Source organism: Bos taurus, chromosome 18 (genome assembly GCF_002263795.3).
Source record: "Bos taurus isolate L1 Dominette 01449 registration number 42190680 breed Hereford chromosome 18, ARS-UCD2.0, whole genome shotgun sequence".
In the NCBI taxonomy this organism is placed as follows: domain Eukaryota; kingdom Metazoa; phylum Chordata; class Mammalia; order Artiodactyla; family Bovidae; genus Bos; species Bos taurus.
This window is the reverse complement of record NC_037345.1, coordinates 39,162,415-39,186,289: the sequence shown is the minus strand read 5'-3', so window position 1 is coordinate 39,186,289 and position 23,875 is coordinate 39,162,415. Positions and strand designations below refer to the sequence as shown.

Sequence of the window (23,875 nt, the reverse complement as noted above, 5' to 3'; positions counted from 1 at the left end):
TCTCTGGTTATGAATGCCTTCAGAACAAGGATACCGTATTGATCTAGGCAGCACCTGACATCTTCTAAGTTTTGAATTGATGTTTTCAGTTTAGGATTATGAGGCAGGTGGCATAAACTGTAATTAATGTCATACTTCAACTGTACTGAACTTGTGTTTCTCATAAAACTTCTTGTTCTCTCTGGTACCTGGATTTTAGATGCATCACTCCCTCTGCCCGAGACAGTCACACCGTGTTTTTACTTTATGAATTTTGTTTGTCCTTCAGGACTTGGCTTAGGCTTTTCCTTCTCCCTAGAAAGAATTCTTTAACATCCCTGAGTAGGTTACATGTCTTTTCTGTAGAGTGGGTTTCTTAATCGTGACACTTGACATTTTGGGCTAGATTTTTTTTTTTTTGTCTGGGGCAGAGGCATGGTCCTGTTCACTGTAGGATGTTAGCATCTCTAGATGCCTACTGTATATGCTAATAGCATCTTCTCCAATCATAACAACCCAAAAGTCTTCATTCATAGCCAAATGACTGTAGGCAAAATCATTTTCAGTTGACAACTCCTCTAGAGGTAAAGTTCTTAGCAAATAGTATTGTAGTTGCCAGATTTTCTTAGCTGTTTTTTCCGGTAGAATGTAAGGTTCTCTGATCACAAGGATTTTTTTGTTTGTTTGTTTTAATCTCCAGCATCTAGCCATTGTCTGTCATAATCAGTAATATTTGTTAAATGGATTGAACATAATTTAGTATAATGGATCCCAGATATTTACCATTGTAAACTAGAGCTTGAATTCAGTGAAGGATGAAGGATTCTGAAGGGCATTTTCACAAAAGGAAGATAGTGGGTATTGGTTTATATACAGGCGGACATACCATTCCTAATGTTCGTCCTTACATTGGGTATCTTTTTTGATTTGTCCTTTGGTTACTTTGTTAGACCTAGCTTTTTCCCCCCATCTTTAAAGATGTATATTTATTGAAGTATAGTTGTTTCAGGTACACAGTGTTTCAGGTACACAGCAAGGTGATTTGGTTATACAAATACACATATATTATATTTGAAATTGTTTTTCATAATAGGATTTTATAAGATATTGAGTATAGTTCCCTATGCTGTACAGTAAACCTTTGTTGCTTTTTGCATAGCATAACTTTTAAAATTAAAAATCTAGCATTCTATTCCTGCTAACTCAAACAGGTAGAATCAGAACATTGTAATTTTTAGTTAGGCAAAAATTCATAAGTATTCTATCTAATATATATATTATACATATGTATATGTATACAAAAGCTTTTCTATTCATCTCTGTTCTTTAGTGCTTGTAGGTCTTTGGTGAACCTTTCTTATCAAGCTTCACTTGATAAAGGCTTGAGAAAGAACATCAAAAAAAAGAGATGGAGAAATTGGAGAACATAAACTAAATGAAATGGAAGCACTGAATATGAAGTAGAAAAAGTGAAACAAACTCAATAAAAGATAATCATATACCAGTTGTTTTAAAACATAACTGCTCATTAGAAACATATCTGGAGCTCTGAAGAAAAAAAGCAATACCTGAGCATTTGTATTTTTCAAAAATTTCAAGATAATTTTGATACGTGTCTGGATTTTAAAAAGTGATTATAGATTTTTCTGTTAGATCCTAGTTTTGGTGATATATTATTTTTCTGTTAACCAATCTTGATAAAATAGTATTAAGTGAGTAATAGTTACATAATCACAATAGTAAAAGATGTTTATCAGTTTTCACAATCAATAGCCAGACAAAAAATAAAAGATAATTACAATTGCAAGCCATAATGGGAACATGATTAACTTTAACAATATAAAATCAGATCAGATCAGTCACTCAGTCGTGTCTGACTCTTTGCGACCCCATGAATCGCAGCACACCAGGCCTCCCTGTCCATCACCAACTCCCAGAATTCACTGAGACTCAGTCCATCGAGTCAGTGATGCCATCCAGCCATCTCATCCTCTGTCGTCCCCTTTTACTCCTGCCCCCAATCCCTCCTAGCATCAGAGTCTTTTCCAATGAGTCAACTCTTCTCATGAGGTGGCCAAAGTACTGGAGTTTCAGCTTTAGTATCATTCCTTCCAAAGAAATCCCAGGGCTGATCTCCTTCAGGATGGACTGGTTGGATCTCCTTGCAGTCCAAGGGACTCTCAAGAGTCTTCTCCAACACCACAGTTCAAAAGCATCAATTTTTCAGCGCTCAGCCTTCTTCACAGTCCAACTCTCACATCCATACATGACCACAGGAAAAACCATAGCCTTGACTAGACAAACCTTTGTTTGTCTTAACAATATAAAATAATTACATACAATTTTGGGGGGGGATCAGGCAGAGTGATGTGTGTGGTAAGTGAAGTGCATACTTGCACATGTTTTCATTCACCCAGTCAGCCTCTGTCTTTTGGTTGGTGCATTTAATCTATTTACATTTAAGGTGATTATCTACATTTAAAGTGATTATCAATATACATGGTCTTATTTCTTAATTGTTTTGGGTTTATTTTCTGTAGGTCTTTTCCTTCTCTTGTGTTTCCTGCCTAGAGAAGTTCCTTTAACATATGTTGTAAAGCTAGTGGTGCTGGATTCTCTTAACTTTTGCTGTCTGGAAAGCTTTTGAATTCTCCATCAAATACGGAGAGTCTTGCTGGGTAGAGTATTCTTGGTTGTAGCTTTTTTCCCTTTCATCACTTTAAATATATCATCTAATTCCCTCTGGTTTGTAGAGTTTGTTGAGAAATCAACTTGATAGCCTGAAGGGAATTCCCTTGTATGTTATTTGTCATTTTTCCCTTGTTGCTTTTAATATTTTATCTCTGTCTTTAATTTTTGTCAGTTTGAATACTGTGTGTCTTGGTGTGTTTGTTAGGTTTATCCTTCCTGGGACTCTCTGTGTTTCTTGGACTTGACTATTTCCTTTCCAATGTTCAGGAAGTTTTCAGCTGTTATCTCTCCTAATATTTTCTCAGGTCCTTTCTCCCTCTTGTGTCCTTCTGGGACCTGTTTAATGCGAATGCTGGTGTGTTTAACGTTGTCCCAGAGGCCTCTTAGGCTGTTTTCATTTCTTTTCATTCTTTTTTCTGTATTGTTCTATGGCAGTGATTTCCATCATTCTGTTCTCCAGGTCATTTATCCGTTCTTCCGACTCAGTTATTCTGCTGTTGATTCCTTCTAGTGTATTATTCATCTGTTTGTTCTTTAGTTCTTGTACATCTTTGGTAAATATTTCTTACATCTTCTCAATCTTTGCCTTTATTCTTTTCCCAAGATCCTGGATCATCTTCACTGTCATTATTCTGAATTCTTTTTCTGGAAGGTTTGCCTATCTCCACTTCATTTCGTGGTTTTTCTGGGATTTTATCTTGTCCCTTCATCTGGGATATACCTTTCTGCTTTTTCATCGTGATTAACATTCTGTAATATAGTTTTTGTTTTAGCCACTGTGAAAGTGAAAGTGAAGTCACTCAGTCGTGTCCGACTCTTTGTGACCTGTGGACTGTAGACCACCAAACTCCTCCGTCCATGGGATTCTCCAGGCAAGGATACTGGAGTGGGTTGCCATTTCCTTCTCCAGGGGATCTTCCCGACCCAGGGATCGAACCCAGGTCTCCCATATTGCAGGCAGATGCTTTAACCTCTGCGCCACCAGGGAAGCCCTTAAATACAAGAATACAGTCTCTCCTGTAGAGACACAGAACTTCAGATCCAAGTACTAACATCAAAGATTTCAAAGGGAGGAAAGGAAGCCAGGTTGAAAGAAGAAGGGGGAGGAGGCAGGAGAGGGGATACTGTGCTTATTCTATCTGCCCTCTGATTGATGAGGCTTCAAGAGGGCGGGACTGGCTATGGGAAAAGTAGGTCTTGCCCAATAAAGCTTTAATCCAATTATCTGCTGATGGGTAGGGTTCCTTCCCTCCTTTGTAGTTGTTTGGCCTGCAGGTCAGTGGGTTCTGTCATTGTTCAGTTGTTGTTGTCCAACTCTTTGCGACTTCCTGGACTGCAGCACGCCAGGCTTCCCTGTCCTTCACCATCTCCCAGAGCTTGTTCAAACTCATGTGCATTGAGTCGGTGATGCCATCCAACCATCTTGTCCTCTGTCATCCCCTTCTGCCTTTAATCTTTCCCAGCATCAGCGTCCAAAGAGGAGGCTCTTTGCATCAGGTGACCAAAGTATTGGAACTTCAGTTTCAGCATCAGTCCTTCCAATGAATATTCAGGAGTGATTTCCTTTAGGATTGACTGGTTTGAAGTTCTTGCTGTCCAAAGGACTCTCAAGAGTCTTCTTCAACTCTTCAGTTCCAGAGCATCAGTTCTTCGACACTCAGTTTTCTTTATAGTCCAACTGTAGCTTTGACTAGACAGATCTTTATCGGCAGAGTAATGTCTGTGCTTTTTAATAGGCTGTCTAGATTTGTCATAGCTTTTCTTCCAAGGAGCAAGTGTCTTTTAATTTCATGGCTTCAGTCACTGTCTACAGTGATTTTGGAGCCCAAGAAAAGAGAGAAATAGTCTGTCACTGTTTCCATTGTTTCCACATCTTTTTGCCATGAAGTGATGGGACCAGATGCCACGATCTTTGTTTTTTGAATGTTGAGTTTTAAGCCGGCTTTTTCACTCTCCTCTTTGACCTTCATCAGGAGGTTCTTTAATTCCTCTTTGCTTTCTGCCATAAGGGTGGTGTCATCTGCGTCTCTGAGGTTATTGATGTTTCTTCCGGCATTTCGCGTGATGTACTCTGCATATGAGTTAAATAAGCCTAGTGACAATATACAGCCTTGATGTATTCCTTTCCCAGTTTGGAACCATTCCATTGTTCCATGTCTGATTCTAACAGTAACTTCTTGACCTGGATACAGGTTTCTTAGGAGGCAGGTAAGCTGGTCTATTATTCCTATCTCTTTAGCTATGAAAGGGTTTACACCAAGGGGGACCTCCCCGTGCCCCTATCCCTGTGGTCAGCCCCTGCTGACCCACATCTCCACAGGAGGCCCTCCTCCACTAGCAGTTAGTTTTGGTTCAGTCTCCTGTGTGGTCACTGCCCCTCTCCTCTGGGTCTTGCTGTGTGCAAAATTCTGTTTGTGTCCTCCAAGACTGGAGTCTCTGTTTCCCCCAGTCCTTTGGAAGTCCTATAATCAAATCGCACTGGCCCTCAATGCCAGATTCCCTGGGAATTCTCCAGGCTGGGAAGCATGATGTGGGGCTCAGAACTTCTTTGGTGTTATTGTTCTGCAGTCTGTGGGTCACCCACCTGGTGGCTATGGGATTTTATTTTATTTTGATTGCACCCCTCCTACGGTGTTAGACCTAACATTTGTTTGGATGTTGGGATTGACTGATGGCTCAGTGGGTAAAGAACCTGCCTGCCAATGCAGCAGACACAGGAGATTCAGGTTTGATTCCTAAGTCAGGAAGATGCTCTAGTGTAGGGCTTGGCAACCGACTCCAGTATTCTTGTCTAGAGAATCCCATGGACTGAATAGTCTGGTGGGGTACAGTCCAAAGGGTCACAGAGTTGGTCTGGACCGAGTGACTAACACTTTTGCTCTTCACTTTTTGTTTGGATGTTACGTTTTGAAGTTCATGTGTCCCTAATTAATAGAAGAAATAGTGCTGATAGAGAATGCATAGTGGTCAATGCACAGTGTTATACCCTAAAGTCTTATGGGTGATACAGGAGTGGTTTTATTGACTGTAAATCATCTGTTCAGCAAAAGTCTTGGTAAATAATAGCCTTCTGTTGTCGAATTTATTTTATTTTGGTTTTTGTTCTTAATTTTAACTGAAGTATAGTTGATTTACAGTGTCAGTTTCTGCTGTACAGCAATGTGATTCTTGTACATATACTTTCTTTTTTTAAAATTCTTTTCCATTATGGTTTATCATAGGATACTGAATTTAGTTCTTTGTGCTGCACAATAGGATCCTATTGTTTATCCTTGTTGTTGAATTTTATATTAATACATAGTTTTTTTTTTTTTTTTTTTTTTAGCTTTTTACCCCTTTGTATATTTCTTCGTGAGTCGATATTAATGATATTTCTGTGATCTTTGGCTGTAGCTTTTTCTAAAGGTTAAGACTTAGGAGGATTTGAGGACTTAAGGTGGTAATATTTTTGAATTTGGATATAAATTTGATAATCTCTTCTTATCACTACCTTTGTGTTTTATGGGAGAGTAGGAGGCCTTCCTGGAGAAGGCAGTGGCACCCTGCTCCAGTACTTGCCTGGAAAATCCCATGGGCAGAGGAGCCTGGTAGGCTGCAGTCCATGGGGTCGCTAGGAGTCGGACACGACTGAGCGAGTTCACTTTCACTTTTCACTTTCATGCATTGATTGGAGAAGGAAATGGCAACCCACTCCAGTGTTCTTGCCTGAAGAATCCCAGGGACAGGGAAGCCTGGTGGGCTGCCGTCTCTGGGGTTGCAGAGTTGGACACGACTGAAGCGACTTAGCAGCAGCAGGAGGCCTTCCTGCTTGTTTTTTTATCACCTTACTCCTATGCCAGTACATAGATTAGATACTCATTTCATCCATCACCAAGTTCTTTCATCTCTGTGTTCAAAACATCTCAGTGCAATCACTTCTACCATTACTGCTGACTATCCCATCCTAAGCTGCTTTCATCTTTTGTTTGGACTGCTCTAATAGCCTTGTCCTTGGTCCTCTTAACTTCCATTATTATCCTCCCCCAATCAATTCTCCACACAACAGCCAAATGACCTTTAAAAAATGTGAGTCACATGATGTTATTTATCTGAATTTAAAAATTACTCTGGTTTATAATGTGAAATAATTCACTATCTTACTGGTCTTAATTCCTGAACTAATTTTGACTTGAAAGTAATCACCATGCTTCTTATCTTTTCCCAGGAGGAACAACACAGCATGCTGGGCTCTGGATTTAAAGCTGAGCGTTTACGAGTCAATTTGAGATTAGTCATAAACCGTCTTAAACTGTTGGAGAAAAAAAAAAGTGAGTAGTGCATGCTCGCCTTACATTTTTTTTTCTAGAATACATCGTTGAGTCCTAGCACCCTATTATTGGCTCTTTCAGGCTAGCAGTCTGAAGTCTTAGGGATCCCATATCCTCTAAGTTTTGGGTACATTTCTGCTGTCTTTTGTGACTAGTTAGACTGAGTCACTTTGTAACAGGGAAAGGGACATACTCTTTCTATGGAATAGATAAATGACTACACAAACACTATTCTATTCTATTCTATAAATTCTAGAATAGATGAGATGAGACTAAGTTTGCTAAGGAAGAGTGAGCTAGGATATAGTAGAAACACCGACTTTTTTCTTTTGGGGTGGATGTCTGCCTGCAGGCCAGGGCCCATGTACTACTGCTGTGTGACTGGAATGGGATTTGTGCTTTAGCGGAATTGGCCCAGAAAGCAAGGAAAGAGATTGCTGACTATCTGGCTGCTGGGAAAGATGAAAGAGCTCGAATCCGAGTGGAGCACATTATTCGAGAAGACTACCTTGTGGAGGCCATGGAGATCCTGGAACTGTACTGTGACCTGCTGCTGGCTCGATTTGGCCTCATCCAGTCTATGAAGTAAGCTGTTTTGTCCATTTTTTTCCTTCATCAAGGTGTAGTTGATTTCGGAAGAAAATTCACGTATTTAGTGTGTGCAAGTATACAATTTGATGAGTTTGGGCATAGGCATATATATATACCTGTACACGTCATCTTAAGTTAAAAAAGCAGTTGTCATCTCCAAAAATTTCCTTGTATCCCTTTTTTTTGATAACACAACATAAGATCTGCCTTAAACTGTTTAAAAAAAAATTTTTTTTTTTTTTTAAATTTATTTTTAGCAGCTTTGGGTCTTTGTTGCTGTGCATGGGCTTTGTCTAGTTGTGGCATGCGGGGCTGCCCTCTAGTTGCGGTGCTCCGGTTTCTCTTTGTGGGGGCTTCTCGAGCATGGCCTCGAGAGCTCGTGTGCTTAGTAGTTGTGGCACACGGGCTTGGTTGCTCCGTGGCTTGTGAAATATTCCAGGACCAGAGATCAAACCTGTATCCCCTGCATTGGCAGGTAGATTCTCAACCACTGGACCACCAGGGAAGTCAGTTCTTAAACATTTTTAAGCACTCAGTACAGTACTATTTAACTGTAGGCACAGTGTTATTCAGTAGACCTCTAGATCTTTTTCATTTTGTAGAACTATAATGAAGTAAGGTATTTTGATTTGAAGATTAAATCAAATCACCTCTGGAATTTGAGAAAGGAGTGTTACTGGCCTCTTCCTGTGTGTGGGGAGCTAGCACTCAGGGACTACCACTTCATGTACCCAATGATGTTTTTCCTCCTGCTCACTTGAAGGCCTGATCTCAATGTAGACAACTATTGAAAATGTGGAATCTGAAATCAAGAGGCCTGAATTTGAGCCTTGGCTCAACCATTTGCTGACTTTGTGACCATGTGCTGGTTTCTTGGTTTGAGATTTTCCCCCAAAATTGGATGACAGAAATGTCTATAAGCCTAGAGTTATTGTGAGGATCCAGTGAGATTTGTGGTTCATACGGTAAAGATTCTGCCTACAATGCAGGAGACCCGGGTTTAATCCCTGGGTTGGGAAGATCTGGAGAAGGCAACGGCAACCCACTCCAGTATTCTTGCCTGGAAAATCCCATGGATGGAGAAGCCTGGTAGGCTACGATCCATGGGGTCGCAATGAGTCGGACACAACTGAGCAACTTCACTTTCACTTTTCACTTTCAGTGAGATTTGTGAGATCGCCTTAGAGGAGGTTATCAAGTATGTGATACAGATGGGGTTTTGTTTGTTTGAAAGAATATTAAATTTTACTGATTTCCCCCTCCCCCCCCCCCACCTTAATTAGGGAGTTAGATTCTGGTCTGGCTGAATCTGTGTCTACATTGATTTGGGCTGCTCCTCGACTCCAGTCAGAAGTGGCAGAGCTGAAAATTGTGAGTACAACCAGTTTCAGTGATGCAGTAGTTTTTCCTGTTGTTACGTTGGTTTATATATGTCACTTCTGCTTACTTGGCCAGGTTATTTTGTACCCTTCTCATGCTGCCTTTGAAAAAGGCTTTGTGAAATGGTTCATAGAATGGAACTGTTCATAGAGTAGCACAGTGTTTTCCAAACTTCAGTAGTTTTTCTAAGAGGCAAAGTTACATATAACCTATGTTTTTTCTTAAATTACTTTTATTGTAATGTCATTTAAGTATGTTTTTAAACAACTGTAAGTCAGTAAAGTTGCAGTAATATTAAGGGAACAGATGTTTTGTTTCATTCATTTGTTCCAGAAATATTTATTGAGTCAATGTTGTGCATTACATGGCTACTGAGAGTGCAGTGGTGAGTAAACTGTGACACCAGCCTTACTCTTGTAGCTTAGAGTCTGGCGGAAGAGACAGACATTAACTGAAAAATTACCTGCCACAACATGGATATGGTACTGACTGCTCAGGTACAAATTCAGTCATTTTCACCTATTTTCTACGTCTTTGCCAGTTATTCACTTGGATATTGTCTCAGTCTTATCTCCCACCTATCTTATAAAATTTCCTTGTCCTCTGTATATTTAAGAGTCTTTTTAAGTCTCTGAATATCTATTTTTTTAAATAGTCTATTTTTTTTTTGTTATTGTTGTTTCATGGCTTCACTGTCTTCTAACTCTAGGAATATTATAGTCTTTCATAAACTTTTCTTGTTTCTCTAATGTTTGTTTACTTCTGTTTCTTAGATTTAAACTGTTTTTATAGTAGAGGCTTTTCTGAAAGGTTTGGCTGTTTATTAAAGACTGAGGTACTGAAAATGGATTGGAACCTCTTGTGTGCTTAGGTGGGTCTTAATGCCAGATGCCAATTTTTTTGTCTTCTTTTTTTTTCCTTCCAGTTTTAATGGGATATAATTGACAATACAGCACTGTATAAATTTAAGATGTACAGCATAATGATTTGACTTATGTCATGAAATGATTATCACAATAATTTTGGTAAACATCCATCATCTCATATTGTTGTTTAGACGCTAGTCATGTCTGACTCTGTGACCCAGTGGACTGCAGCACACCAGGCTTCCCTGTCCTTCAATATCTCCTGGAGTTTGCTGAAACTCACGTCTATTGAGTCGGTGATGCCATCCAACCATCTCATCCTCTGTCACCCGCTTCTTCTGCCTTCAGTCATTCCCAGCATTGGGGTCTTTTCCAGTGAGTCAGTTCTTTGCATCAGGTGGCCAAAGTATTGGAGCTTAAGCTTCAGCATCAGTCTTTCCAGTGAATACTCAGGACTGATTTCCTTTACAATTGACTGGTTTGATCTCCTTACTGCCCTAGGGACTGAAGAGTCTTCTGCAGGACCACAGTTCAAAAGCATCAGTTCTTTGGTACTCAGCCTTCTTTATGGTCCAGCTGTCACATCTGTACATGACTACTGGAAAAACCATAGCTTTGACTGTACAGACCTTTGTCAGCAAAGTGATGTCTCTGCTTTTTAATACGCTGTCTAGGTTTGTCATAGCTTTTCTTCCAAGGATCAAGCATCTCATCCATTTGGGCATTTCGCATGATATGCATAATGCATGATATGCTTATTTCACTGCATATCAGTTAAACAAGCAGGGTGACAGTATACACCCTTGACATACTCCTTTCCCAATTTTGAACCAGTTCGTTGTTCCGTGTTTAGCTCTAATGGGGCTTATTGACCTGCATATGGGTTTCTCAGGAGGCAGGTAAGATGGTCTGATATTCCCATCTCTTTATGAATTTTCTGGTTTGTTGTGATCCACACAGTCAAAAGCTTGGATATAGTCAATGAAGCAGAAGTAAATGTTTTTCTGGAATTCTCTTGCTTTTTCTGTGATCCAGCAGATGTTGAAAGTTTGATTTCTGGTTCCTCTGCCTTTTCTAAATTCAGCTTATATATCTGAAAGTTCTCAGTTCATGTACTGTTGAAGCCTAGATACAAAATTAAAGAAATAGAAAAAAAGTTTTGTAACGTGAACTCTTTATAATTTACTCCCAACAGTTTCATGTATAACATACAGCAGTGTTAATTATGTTTATCACTGCATCTCTAGTCCTTATTTATCATTTTAAAATTAATTTTTATTGGAGTATAGTTGCTTTACAATGTTGTTTGTTTCTACTATACAGCAAAATGAGTCAGCCATATGTCTACATATATCCTGCCCCCGCCCCCCTCCTTTGGAGTTCCTTCCTGTTCAGGTCACCACAGTGCATTAAGTAGAGCTCCCTGTGCTGCACAGTATGTTCTCAGTAGTTATCTGTTCTGTATAGAGTATCAATCCCAGTGTCTCAGTTCCTCCCGTCCCCTGCCCTTTCCTCCTTGGTGGACATATATTTGTTCTCTACCTCTGTGTCTGTTCTTCTTTGCAAATAAGATCATCAATACCATTTTTCTAGATTCTACATATGTGCTTAATATATGATATTTGTTTTTCTCTTTCTGACTGACTTCATCTGTATGACACTCTAAGTCCATCCATATCTCTGCAAATGACTCAACTTCATTCGTTTTATAGCTGAGTGGTATTCCATTTTATCTGTATACCACATCTTCTTTATCCATTCCAAAATTCATGGACAATTAGGTTGCTTCCATGTCCTGGCTATTGTAAATATACTGCTGTGAACATTGGGTACATGTATCTGTTTGAATTATGGTTTCCTCTGGGTTTATGCTCAGTAATGGGATTGCTGGGTCAAAGGGTAATTCTGTTTTAGTTCTTTAAGGACCCTCCATATTGTTTTCCATAAGTAGTTGTATTAATTTACGCTGCCACCAGCAGTGTAAGAGGGTTCCCTTTTCTCCACACCCTCTCCAACATTTATTGTTGGTGGATTTTTTTTTTTTCATGATGGCTATTCTGACCATGGTAAGGTGATACCTTACTGTAGTTTTCATTTGCATTTCTCTAATAATTAGTGATGTTGAGCATCTTTCATGTATTTGTTGGCCTTCTTACAACTGAAAGTTTGTAGTACCTTTTGACTGCCTTCATCAATTTCCCCTTCTCATCTGTAATCACAAATCTGATCTCTTTTTTTATGAGTTTGTTGCATGTTTGTGTTTCTTTTTTAAGTGTAATTGACCTACAGCACTGTGTTGTTCCTGTTACACAATTTAGTGATTTTTCTATACATTTCAGAACGATCATGATAATTCCAGTTATGATATGTCACCATACAAACAGATTAGTTATTGAAGATATTAAGAAGAGATGGCAAGAATACACAGAAGAACTGTACAAAAAAGATCTTCACGACTCAGATAATCACAATGGTATAATCACTGACCTAGAGCCAGACATCCTGAAATGTGAAGTCAAGTGGGCCTTAGAAAGCATCACTACGAACAAAGCTAGTGGAGGTGATGGAATTCCAGTTGAGCTATTCCAAATCCTGAAAGATGATGCTGTGAAAGTGTTGCACTCAATATGCCAGCAAATTTGGAAAACTCAGCAGTGGCCACAGGACTGGAAAAGGTCAATTTTCATTCCAATCCCAAAGAAAGGCAATGCCAAAGAATACTCAAACTACTGCACAATTACACTCATCTCACACGCTAGTAAAGTAATGCTCAACATTCTCCAAGCCAGGCTTCAGCAATATGTGAACCGTGAACTTCCTGATGTTCAAGCTGGTTTTAGAAAAGGCAGAGGAACCAGAGATCAAATTGCCAACATCCTCTGGATCATGGAAAAAGCAAGAGAGTTCCAGAAAAACATCTATTTCTGCTTTATTGACTATGCAAAGCCTTTGACTGTGTGGATCACAATAAACTGTGGAAAATTCTGAAAGAGATGGGAATACCAGACCACCTGATCTGCCTCTTGAGAAATTTGTATGCAGGTCAGGAAGCAACAGTTAGAACTGGACATGGAACAACAGACTGGTTCCAAATAGGAAAAGGAGTTTGTCAAGGCTGTATATTGTCACCCTGTTTATTTAACTTATATGCAGAGTACATCATGAGAAATGCTGGACTGGAAGAAACACAAGCTGGAATCAAGACTGCCGGGAGAAATATCAATAACCTCAGATATGCAGATGACACCACCCTTATGGCAGAAAGTGAAGAGGAACTGAAAAGCCTCTTGATGAAAGTGAAAGTGGAGAGTGAAAAAGTTGGCTTAAAGCTCAACATTCAGAAAACGAAGATCATGGTATCCGGTCCCACCACTTCATGGGAAATAGATGTGGAAACAGTGTCAGACTTTATTTTTCTGGGCTCCAAAATCACTACAGATGGTGACTGCAGCCATGAAATTAAAAGACGCTTACTCCTTGGAAGGAAAGTTATGACCAACCTAGATAGCATATTCAAAAGCAGAGACATTACTTTGCCAACAAAGGTTCATCTAGTCAAGGCTATGGTTTTTCCTGTGGTCATGTATGGATGTGAGAGTTGGACTGTGAAGAAGGCTGAGCGCCAAAGAATTGATGCTTTTGAACTATGGTGTTGGAGAAGACTCTTGAGAGTCCCTTGGACTGCAAGGAGATCCAACCAGTCCATTCTGAAGGAGATCAGCCCTGGGATTTCTTTGGAAGGAATGATGCTAAAGCTGAAACTCCAGTACTTTGGCCACCTCATGCGAAGAGTTGACTCATTGGAAAAGACTCTGATGCTGGGAGGGATTGGGGGCAGGAGGAAGAGGGAACAACAGAGGATGAGATGGCTGGATGGCATCACTGACTTGATGGACGTGAGTCTCAGTGAATTCCGGGAGTTGGTGATGGACAGGGAGGCCTGGTGTGCTGTGATTCACGGGGTCGCAAAGAGTCGGACACGACTGAGCGACTGGACTGATCTGATCTGATCTGATATTCTCAAAACTGTACATTTCCTGCTCATGACTCATTTGTTTTGCAAATGGAACTTTGTATCTCTTAATCCCTCTATTTCCTCTTCCTGCTCCCCTCTTGTAACCACTTTATCTATAACTGTTTCTGTTTTGTTTGTTCATTTGTTTTTTAGAATTTCACATATAAGGAAGATCATATGATATTGTATTTCTCTGACTTATTTCACTTAGCATAATACCCTACAGGTCCATCCATGTTGTTGCAAATTGCAAGATTTCATTTTTTTTTTTAAGTGGGTGAGTAATATTCCATTGCATATATATACCGCATCTTTATTCATCTATTGATGGTCACTTGGTTTGATTCCATATCTTGGCTGTTGTAAATAATTCTGCATTGAGAATAGGTGTGGATATGTCTTTTCTAATTAGTGTTTTCATTTACTTTGGATAAGTACCCAGGATTGGAATTATTGGATCAGATATTAGTTCTATTTTTAATCTTTTGAGGAATCTCCATACTGATCTCCATAGTGGCCACACCAATTTACATTCCCACCAACAGTGTATGAGTGTTCCTTTTTCTCCACATCACCACCAACACTTAATTGTTGTTTTTTTTTGATAGCCCTTCTGAGAGGTGTAAGGGGATATCTCATTGTGGTTTTGATTTGCATTTCCTTGATTAGTGATTTTGAGCGTCTTTTCATGTGCCTGTTGGCCATCTGTAGGTGTCTTTGGAAAAATGTCTATCTGCCACTTTTCTAATTGGATTGTTTTTTGGTGTTGAGTTGTATGAGTTCTTTGTGTATTTTGGATAATGACCCCTTATCAGATACATTGTGAATACCTTCTCCCACCAGTAGATGTAGCCTTTTTATTTTGTTGATAGTTACTTTCACTGTACAAAAGCTTTTTAGTAGGATATAGTATCATTTGTATATTGTTGCTTTTGTTTCTTGTGCCTGAGACATAACCCAAAAGAATATTACTAAGACCAGTGTCAGAAAAAATACTCCCATATTTTTTCCTAGAAGTTTTATGGTTTCACATCTTATGTTTAAGTCTTTAATCCATCTTGAATTCATTTGTGTATGGGTTGAGAGAGTAGTCCAGTTTTCCCAGTATCGTTTATTGAAAAGGCTATCTTTTTCATGTTCTTGCCTCCTTTGTTGTAAATGAATTGCCCATGTAACTCTGGGTTCATTCTTGAACTCTCCATTCTGTTCCATTGATCTCTTTGTTTTCTTTGTGTGTGTGCGCACGTGCATGTGCCAGTACATAGTGTTTTGATGACTGTGCTTTTTTAGCATAGCTTGAAATCAGGGAGCATGATACTTCCGGCACCAATTCATTGTTAGATAATTTAAGCCATTTAAGCCATTTCTCAAGGGCCTCGAGACTGTCAGGAACTAGTTTCCTTTCCGTGGGTTGGTTATTTTCCTCAGAGAGAAATTTTCCTATCTTCTACATGGAAGGTATAAGCTAGTTAGCTGCATTTTTGAGAGCATGGGCAAGAAGGAAGCCAAAGGTATCATTCTCTTGGGGAAGACTTTCATTTAATTCTCCTGTTCCAGTAGATATTTCTGGTCTCTGCTGTGCAGTTCAGTGGATGGATGAATAAACAATAACTAAATGAATTAATATGTACCTTTTAAGGCTTTGCAGGTCCAGTCTTTTGGAAATCCTGAGTAGAAGTGTGTTTGCCGTTGATTGGAGGAAGCTTGAAGCCTCTTGTAGGAGTGGTTTCCATTTTTATTTACTGTTCTTTTTCTCTGTAGGTTGCTGATCAACTCTGTGCCAAGTATAGCAAGGAATATGGCAAGTTATGTCGGACCAACCAGATTGGAACTGTGAATGATAGGGTAATGAATGTACTTGTTAAACATGGACCAGTGGGTGGGGTGGGAGCAGGTTATTTTACTGCCTGCAGTGTTTCTAGTGGGTATCACTGTAATGCAGCATTCATTTAAGATTGCACATTTCATGGAGAGATGGCTGGCTGGCAGTGCAGTCGGTCAACTCCTTAACCCTGCCCGACACCTCTGATTGTGAAGCTCTGTCATCCTGCGTCATTCCTGATTCTGTCCCCTGTCCTTTGTGCCACTTTTGATGGAGGTAGAAGTGAGGTGGGGAGAAAGATGGGTGAATTCAGACGTGGAATGCCACAGTGTCAGTCTTTGGGCATAAGTAACCAGAGTGTGAGACATACATGCATGTTGTGCTTTGTGACTGAAGAAAAGAATAACTGGTTGGAACTCTTCTTTTCTCTCCATTGACTTGTAAAATGAGAGAAACAAAGTTTTAAAGTGATACAGGATAGGCTTAGGCTGGTTTATACAGATGCATGTTAACCCTGGATCTTTCACTTACAGCTAATGCACAAACTGAGTGTGGAGGCCCCACCCAAAATCCTAGTGGAGAGATACCTGATTGAAATTGCCAAGAACTACAATGTGCCCTATGAGCCCGACTCTGTGGTCATGGTGAGTTTAAGAGTCCTTAGAATACAAAAGAAAATGCGTCTCTCTAGATCACTGTCTTTGAAAAAGAAGCATATTCTTTGCACTCAAGTTTGCGTGTGGGAGTTGAAGCCTTTGTCCAGTTAGTGGTTTTGGGGTAGCAATAAATAAGCCTGCATCTCTCTCACAGAATGTTTAAGGATCAGAAGAGATGAATGACTAAAAGCACTTTGAAAAGGTACAGACTTTGATACAAATATAAAATGGCATTATTGCTACTTCTCAGTGAAGTTCAAGGAACTGGGTAGCAAGAAAAGCCCCAAGACCCAGAATTGATCTTGAAACATTTTTCGGGCACCTGCCATGTGCCCCAGAAAGCTGAGAATACAGAAAAGATATAAACAAGGCCACTGTCCTAAGAGGCTTACAGTGAAAGGCAAATATGGAAGTAGTAATTCAGAGGTTACGGTTGATGGGGGATAGTAGATGTTTTGGTGTGCTGCTCAGATGACCCTCCCCCCTACTCCCCGCCCCAGTTACAGACACACTTCAGGACAGAAGCATTTATTCCCCCATCTCTTTGATGACTGGTGGCTCACACAGCTGAGTGGCCCTCCAGTGGTGGCCCTCTTAGAAGAGAGCTTCCTTACCCAGGGTCTTTCCTGGGGGAAGCTTGTATCTGGTCATTGCAGGGGATTAAAGACTGCCCCATTGCCCCAGTTGGGAACATGTGCTGTAGGCCTGTCCTAGCTCCAGAACTCTCTGAGGGAATTAGCCAAGCCCTCTGTTGTGAAGGCATGGCAGCCCAACTTCTTACTTTGCTCAGGCCTGCTTCCTTCATCCCACAGGTCTCTATCCCAAGAGACCTCTCCAATAAACTTCGGTCAAACTGGTCTCCATCTCAGAGCTTCCTGGGGAACCTAGTCTGTGACAGGGCCTGTTGATATGGGTTTCTCTCTTTTTCTTAGGCAGAAGCTCCTCCTGGAGTAGAGACAGATCTTATTGATGTTGGATTCACAGATGATGTGAAGAAAGGGGGTCCTGGAAGAGGAGGTGGAGGCGGCTTCACAGCACCAGTTGGTGGACCTGACGGAACAGTGCCAATGCCTATGCCTATGCCTATGCCATCTCCAAACACTCCTTTCTCATACCCTCTTCCAAAGGGACCTGTAAGTATACATACAAATAACTGTGGATGTAAACTCTAGAAAATGTAATAGATGACAAGCTGGTTCTGTGAGCACACTCAGGAATTATAGGTAACATTTGGTATAGTTTATTGATTATACTGTGGAAAAAAACAGCATTGGGATTTGGAGAAAGTCTTTTGGTTAACCTACAGGTAATGAAGCAGGAAAATCTAGAGAGATGGTGCTAGAAAAAACTTCGTGTAGGTTTTCTGGGACTTGTAGGTATACTAGTAGCTTTTTCCAAAATTGAATAATCATCACTTATTACCAAGTAGAAAAACATCTGTTGTAAACACAAAGATGAAAGTCACTGCTAGTAAGAAAGTCTGGGGACTTTCCTGGTAGTCCAGTGGTCAAGACTCATGCTTCCACTGCAGGGGCGTGGGTTCAATTCCTGGTTGGGAACTATGATCCCACGTGTAGTGTGGCACCCCCACCTCCCCAAAGAAAGTGATAGTAATCTCTGTTTGTGGACATAAAAGCAATTAGTAATTTGATGAATAAATAGTTTTTGGCTACAGGTCTTTAAAAATCTAGGTCTTCCTGATCACATGTTGTCATGTCCTTTTAGGCACTTTTTTCTTTTGGGGCTCTTGAATACACATTAAAATAACTATCTTAAATATATATTATTCAATATGAATATATTCACAGTGAGAAAACAGTTGTATACACACGTATTTATTTCTCTCTTCCCATATACATACTTCAAAAATTGCAGATGGGGCAGTGTCTCTTATGTTGCCTTTCTCCTCTTGCAGTCGGATTTCAATGGATTGCCAGTGGGAACTTATCAGGCCTTTCCCAATATTCATCCACCTCAGATTCCAGCAACTCCCCCATCGTATGAATCTGTAAGTGCCTGAGCCTTTTATAAGCAGCAGGAGAGTGAATCCCAGGAAGAGAGCAAAATAATGGCCACAGGGAAGGCAAAGTTTTGATCAACTCCTAGTACTGGCATTGCTGTATGCTTTGGATTTTTGTGTTGCTTTAATATTACCCTGGAAATGGGGCGTGGTGGTGGCGGCAGCATCATTGGTGGCAATGCTTTGTCTGCAGTTAAAAGCCCAGGAATCAGGAAGGAGCTGCAGACCCTAGAAAATTCTAGTGAGGCACTTTATCATTTTTTTTTTAATAGTAACTAGACTGAGAATCATTTTGACCTGGTACAGTCTTGGTGGTAGAATATAATTACAATACCAGTTTTATAAATTCTCAACACCTTATAAAGGAATAACAGCCAGATATTTGTATTAAACAGAAGTACCAAGTTTAGTAAATTTTGGCCTATAGCATTAATTTTAGTCTTATACTTAAAACTGGCTGGTATCAGTAATATGCTAATAATGCCTTGAACTGTACATGGTTGTCACAGCTTTGGTTCAGAATTAGATGACTTTCCTGCCAGCCTTCTTTCCTCATCTAGGGAGATTCCCCTGTTCCTGAGCTTGCTTAGTGTCCTTTCCTTTGGTTTTTACCTTGGGCCTGAGTTTTTATGTTTTGGCTTTGCACGCATTGAAGCTTTGCCAACTGTTCCTAGGAAGGAAGTAGATGATCTGTATTAGTATTTGAGGACTTGATTCTTGGAGGTGAATTGGTGGTTTAGAATGCTTTCTCACTGTCTGGAAGGTGAAGGTATCAGATTAAAGAGAGATGTTAATGATGTAAGAATTTTCTTTTCCTTTGGTTGGCAGTTAAAGAGTTCAACATAGTATCTGTCTGGTGGGAAGGAGATCAGGAAAGGAGTACAGGGGGGCAGAGGGGCAGTTTCTTGGAGCAGGTTTGTTGATTTTGCTGAGCAGCTTAGCTTTTGCCACACACATGGGCCTATACCATTACCTTCACCAGTGAGGCCATTGCTTTCTCTTCTGGTAATGATCTCTTGTGTTTCAGGTTGATGACATTAATGCTGATAAGAATGTGTCTTCTACACAGATTGTTGGTGAGTGTGAGTCAGAAATCCTTTGAAGGTTTTCTCAGCACTGAACCCTTTGTTGTTTGTGTTTTCTCATCACTGTTCCTTCCTCAGATTGTTTTTATGCTTGTGGGATTCTACCCACATGCCCCATTGTCTCCCCACATGCAGTATGGTGCAAACAGAACTCAGGATTTCCCATTTCCAAAAAGAAAAGGTCTATCCTAGCTCCAAGGGATCTCCCAAATTACCTTTTTCTGTTAATAGTTATCATTATTCTTTGTCACCTTCTGGTTGTCCATCACCCTCAAGTTCTTTATGTTCCTGCTGCTTCAACTGCCACTTTGCTTGGAAATACCAAAAAAGTTTTTAAGTTTGGGCATTAAAGAGGGGGAAAGAGGCCATATATCATGAGTGAACGGCTTAATGATTTTTCACAAAGCAAGCATGTTCATGGAGCCATTCACTGAAAAAATACTACCAGCACTCCAGAAACTCGTTGGTGGGGGGAGGGTTACTTAAAAAAATTTTTTTTTAAATCTTTTATTTTATATTGAGGTATAGCCAATTAACAATGTTGTGACAGTTTCAAGTGAACAGTGAAGGGACCCAGCCATACATACACATGTATCCATTCTCCCCAGAGAAACATACACTTTTTAAAATTGGGGACGGTTTTATTGAGGTATAATTTACATACAAAAAAATACAGAAATGTATATTACCATTTTTTAGGTGTATCTACACACATATTATGTAACCACCACCTTAGTAAAGGGAACATTTCCATCACCCCAGAAAGTTACCTGGTGTTCCTTCCCAGAGGCAAGCACTGTTCTTATTTTCTAGAACTTCGATAGAAATGGAAACGTACAGTAGGTAGAGAGGGTGATGATTTTAACTTGTTAAATATAAAATGGAAGATTAGAAACAAGATCACATTCCATTACATTGAACAGTGTGGATGTTAACATTCCTTATACATTTTTTTGCTCTTCCCAGTACAATTCTAGTACCACTCCTTGGACTTTCTTATTACGGGAGCAGACCTTTGTGAAAGGGGAACAGTCCATTTAAATCAATCCTGTGTGCCTAAGCCCTATGCACCACACTTTGACTTCCCCTTAAACTTTTTCTCACTGTAGGAAAATAAAACAGATGTATTCAACTATAATTAGAAAATCTAGCCGTTAATTGTCCTGAAAATTTTTGCTGACTTCTAGAACTTTTTTTTTTTTAAAGCAGTGTTTCCTTCTGGGCTTTGAGCTGTTTCTCTGGTGTGTGTAACATTATGTTCCTTACTCTGATTAGGTCCTGGGCCCAAGCCAGAGCCTCCTGCAAAGCCTGCTTCAAGGCTCACAGAGACCTACGACAACTTTGTACTGCCAGAGCTGCCGTCTGTGCCAGACACACTCCCAACTGCATCTCCTGGTGCCAACACCTCAGCGTCAGAGGACATTGACTTCGATGATCTTTCCCGGAGATTTGAGGAGCTAAAAAAGAAAACATAGGCCTCCTAAACCAGGCAAGGTCCAAGTTCTGGGAGTTGAGACTGAGCAGTTTTTCCTTGTAACAAAGAATCTCCATGAAATTGTTTTATCTGTTAACCATCACTGAGCACACTCTCCCTCTGGGCTCTCTTCCTGCTCTACCAGACTCTGCTGCTTTCCAGTTCTCCATTGCTCCCAAGAGACTAACAACTGGGGATGATGAGGTTGGAGCAGCTGGCTCCTGGCAGCCTTTCTTGTCCGTTTCCTGTCAGTGTGATCCCCGGTTCTTTCCTTCCTGTCCCACCATCCCTCCACAGGGCAATGAGAACGTGAAATCATTGTGGGGAGAGATGGCTGGATGGTGGTGGAGAGGACTTCCTGAAGCGTCTCAGCTCTGTGCTGAGGTACCAGACTTAGAAACAAACCCTCTGTACAGAGGGATTTGTGATGAGTGAGATTCAAGGCCAAGGTGTGTATTTTCACGCTCTTAACATGAATGGGGGAGAGAAAAAAATGGCTCAGGAAGCCATTATAATAGTTCTCAGAAGCTGGGTCTTCTCATTGACATGCACACTACTCCTTGCTGCAGGGCACTGTTCCATCTGGATCCAGTTACAAAGTTTATTTGGAAAGCTGAAGGCCTCTCTTAGTTCTACTGGATTCTCAGGGAGCCCTCTGTGGCCTTTGCTTTATTTTGAGTGCTATGTTTCCCTTTTAATAGAGGGCAGCACTGTGTAAATTCCTGTTTTTCCCCCATGGCATTCTGTTGGATTGCATTTGGCTATGTACTGAGCAGAAGTCACCAGTCAAGGCTAAGGTGGGCTTCCAGTAGCCTTAATTAGAAATATTCAAGTCTCTTGAGTAGTGAGCTGGAAAGCCTACAGATTATTGAAGAGGGATTCCTGTTTTCATTTGAAGACTTTATGATCAAGAAAACCTCTACAAACTGATCTCAAATAAATATTTGGTGCCTGTGTGGCTCTAATTGTTTTGCTGCTTCCCTCAATGGATGAGACTAACCCTTTTGCCCCCTAGTTAAGGCCATCTTTCCCCACAAGGGTGGCGCTGGGATCAGAAGATATGACTTCGGCTTCTGTGTGGTAAATCTGTACATACTCCATTCAAGCAACTTTAATGTTTTTGGTTGATTTGTATCTCATGGCTCAGTAGCTGCTAATAAAGTTAAAAATATTGTGCCCTGGTTTCTCCACTGTTTGGGTAAAATGATGAGGGGAAAATTCAGCTTTTAGTGGAGAGTATTTTAAGCAAGTAACTAATATTGGGTACAAGCCAGACCTTACTTTTGCTCCCTGGATATTGTGGATGGACAGTTGGGGAGTAAGAAGCCCATTTTGATCTCTGTATGTAAGCCCAGATAGTAATCTGGGAGCTGGCATGGTTACTTCTCTGTGACAGCACTCCCCTGAGCCAGATCTCATGCTTGTGTCTTTGATTATAAAGTTGGAGTGAGCTTACTTGTGACTCGTATTTTTGGAACATGAATGGTAAGTGCTGTCTAAGTTGCTGCTGGGCAGCAGAGTTGGTTCATCCTGCATCACCCTTGTAGTGTTAACCCTTTTCTGGTAGTGCCAAGGGGATTTTTGATTCTTCACTAGGAAAATTAACAAAGTATACTATAAACATTTCCCAAAGTACACCATGCCAAGATCAGTGTTAATATACTCAGAAGTAATAAGCCACGTGAGGAGGCAACAGGATTAAGGTAACTCACCTTTTAAACCTTCATTTGTCCATGGCTGTTGCTGTTAGGGCTGTTTGCTTACATGCGCTCTGATGCTGCCGGATCCCTAACAAACTTGACAGCTTCAGCAGCAGCATATCCATCAGTGTGGCCTCTCTCTCAGTCTGCTGGAAGACAAAAGGAAAAAAGTGAGGAAACTGAAGTTGTTGTTAATGTTGGAAGGAAAAAGTACCAAAGATGTAATTTTTAAAAGTAGATATAAAGATAGTTTCCTTTAATGGTTTATTGTCAGGCCTTGTCAGCAGTGTTTCTGCTACTTAACAGTTGAGAACCAGATATTTTAGGACACTGGATATAGAACATAACGTCAGTCGCTCAGTCGTGTCCAACTCTTTGTGACCCCCTGGACTGCAGCACACCAGGCTTCCCTGTCCATCACCAACTCCCGGAGCTTGTTCAAACTCATGTCCATCGAGTTGGTGATGCCATTCAACCACTTCATTCTTTGTCGTCCCCTTCTCCTCCTGCCTTCAATCTTGCTCAGCATCATGGTCTTTTCCAGTGAGTCCATTCTTGGCATCAGGTGGCCAAAGTATTGGAGGTTCAGCATCAGTCCTTCCAATGAATATTCAGGACTGATTTCCTTTAAGATTGACTGGTTTGGTCTCTTTGCCCTCCAAGGGACTGTTAAGAGTCTTCTCCAACACCACATTTCAAAAGCATCAATTCTTCAGCGCTCGGCTTTCTTTATGGTCCAACTCTCACATCCATACATGACTACTGGAATAATGTACTTTTAGTAAATTGGGTTTCCTAGTAAAATGGTTGACAGCAGTATGGAGACTAATAAAGGGAATATGCTGATACCGTGTGTTATATCAATCTATAATCTTAAGAAGAGCTAAATCTGAGCTTTTCCAGGGATAAAAAATCATGATACAGCTTATAGCTTAGTTACTGAGTTACTTACCTTAAGGGATTTCTTTCTTTACCAAAGGCCATTAAAATGGCAGAAACGAAAAGGTTAATGATCACAAGTACCATCAAAACAACATAGGTGAAGATAAGAAAGGAGCCCAGGACTGGGTTTACAGCAGTAACCTGAAAAGACAATGGAACACTTTGGGTTTAAACACTGATAGTTTAATTTCTGCTTTAAAAATGTAAAATATGTGCTAATACTTTGGATATATTCACATAAGAAAATACTTCTGCCTGGTGGAAACTAGAAAAGCAAAAATACTAAAAAGGAAAATACTTTTGAGTGGACAGAAGAGCAAGAGTGACTGACTCTAAGAGTATATAAA

At 40.3% G+C, this 23,875-nt stretch overlaps 2 protein-coding genes across 6 annotated transcripts in view; one reads left to right on the top strand and one right to left on the bottom strand.

Annotated features, from left to right (window-relative positions):
- Positions 1-23,875, top strand: part of IST1 (IST1 factor associated with ESCRT-III) — a 44,917-nt gene that overhangs the window by 17,100 nt on the left and 3,942 nt on the right. Inside the window, exons 3-11 of one of the 5 annotated variants that reach the window (XM_059876583.1) lie at positions 6,875-6,977; positions 7,382-7,562; positions 8,852-8,939; positions 15,591-15,674; positions 16,185-16,295; positions 17,240-17,440; positions 18,223-18,315; positions 19,355-19,403; positions 20,688-20,901. In XM_059876583.1, the coding sequence (XP_059732566.1) occupies positions 6,890-6,977; positions 7,382-7,562; positions 8,852-8,939; positions 15,591-15,674; positions 16,185-16,295; positions 17,240-17,440; positions 18,223-18,315; positions 19,355-19,403; positions 20,688-20,887 (1,095 nt within the window). In that variant the 5' untranslated portion in view covers positions 6,875-6,889 and the 3' untranslated portion in view covers positions 20,888-20,901. 5 annotated transcript variants of the gene reach the window in all.
- PKD1L3 (polycystin 1 like 3, transient receptor potential channel interacting) overlaps positions 22,514-23,875 on the bottom strand; it is a 78,703-nt gene continuing 77,341 nt past the window's right edge. The window contains 2 exon segments of the mRNA XM_059877311.1: positions 22,514-22,726; positions 23,535-23,669. Of these exon segments, the coding sequence (XP_059733294.1) occupies positions 22,610-22,726; positions 23,535-23,669 (252 nt within the window). The 3' untranslated portion in view covers positions 22,514-22,609.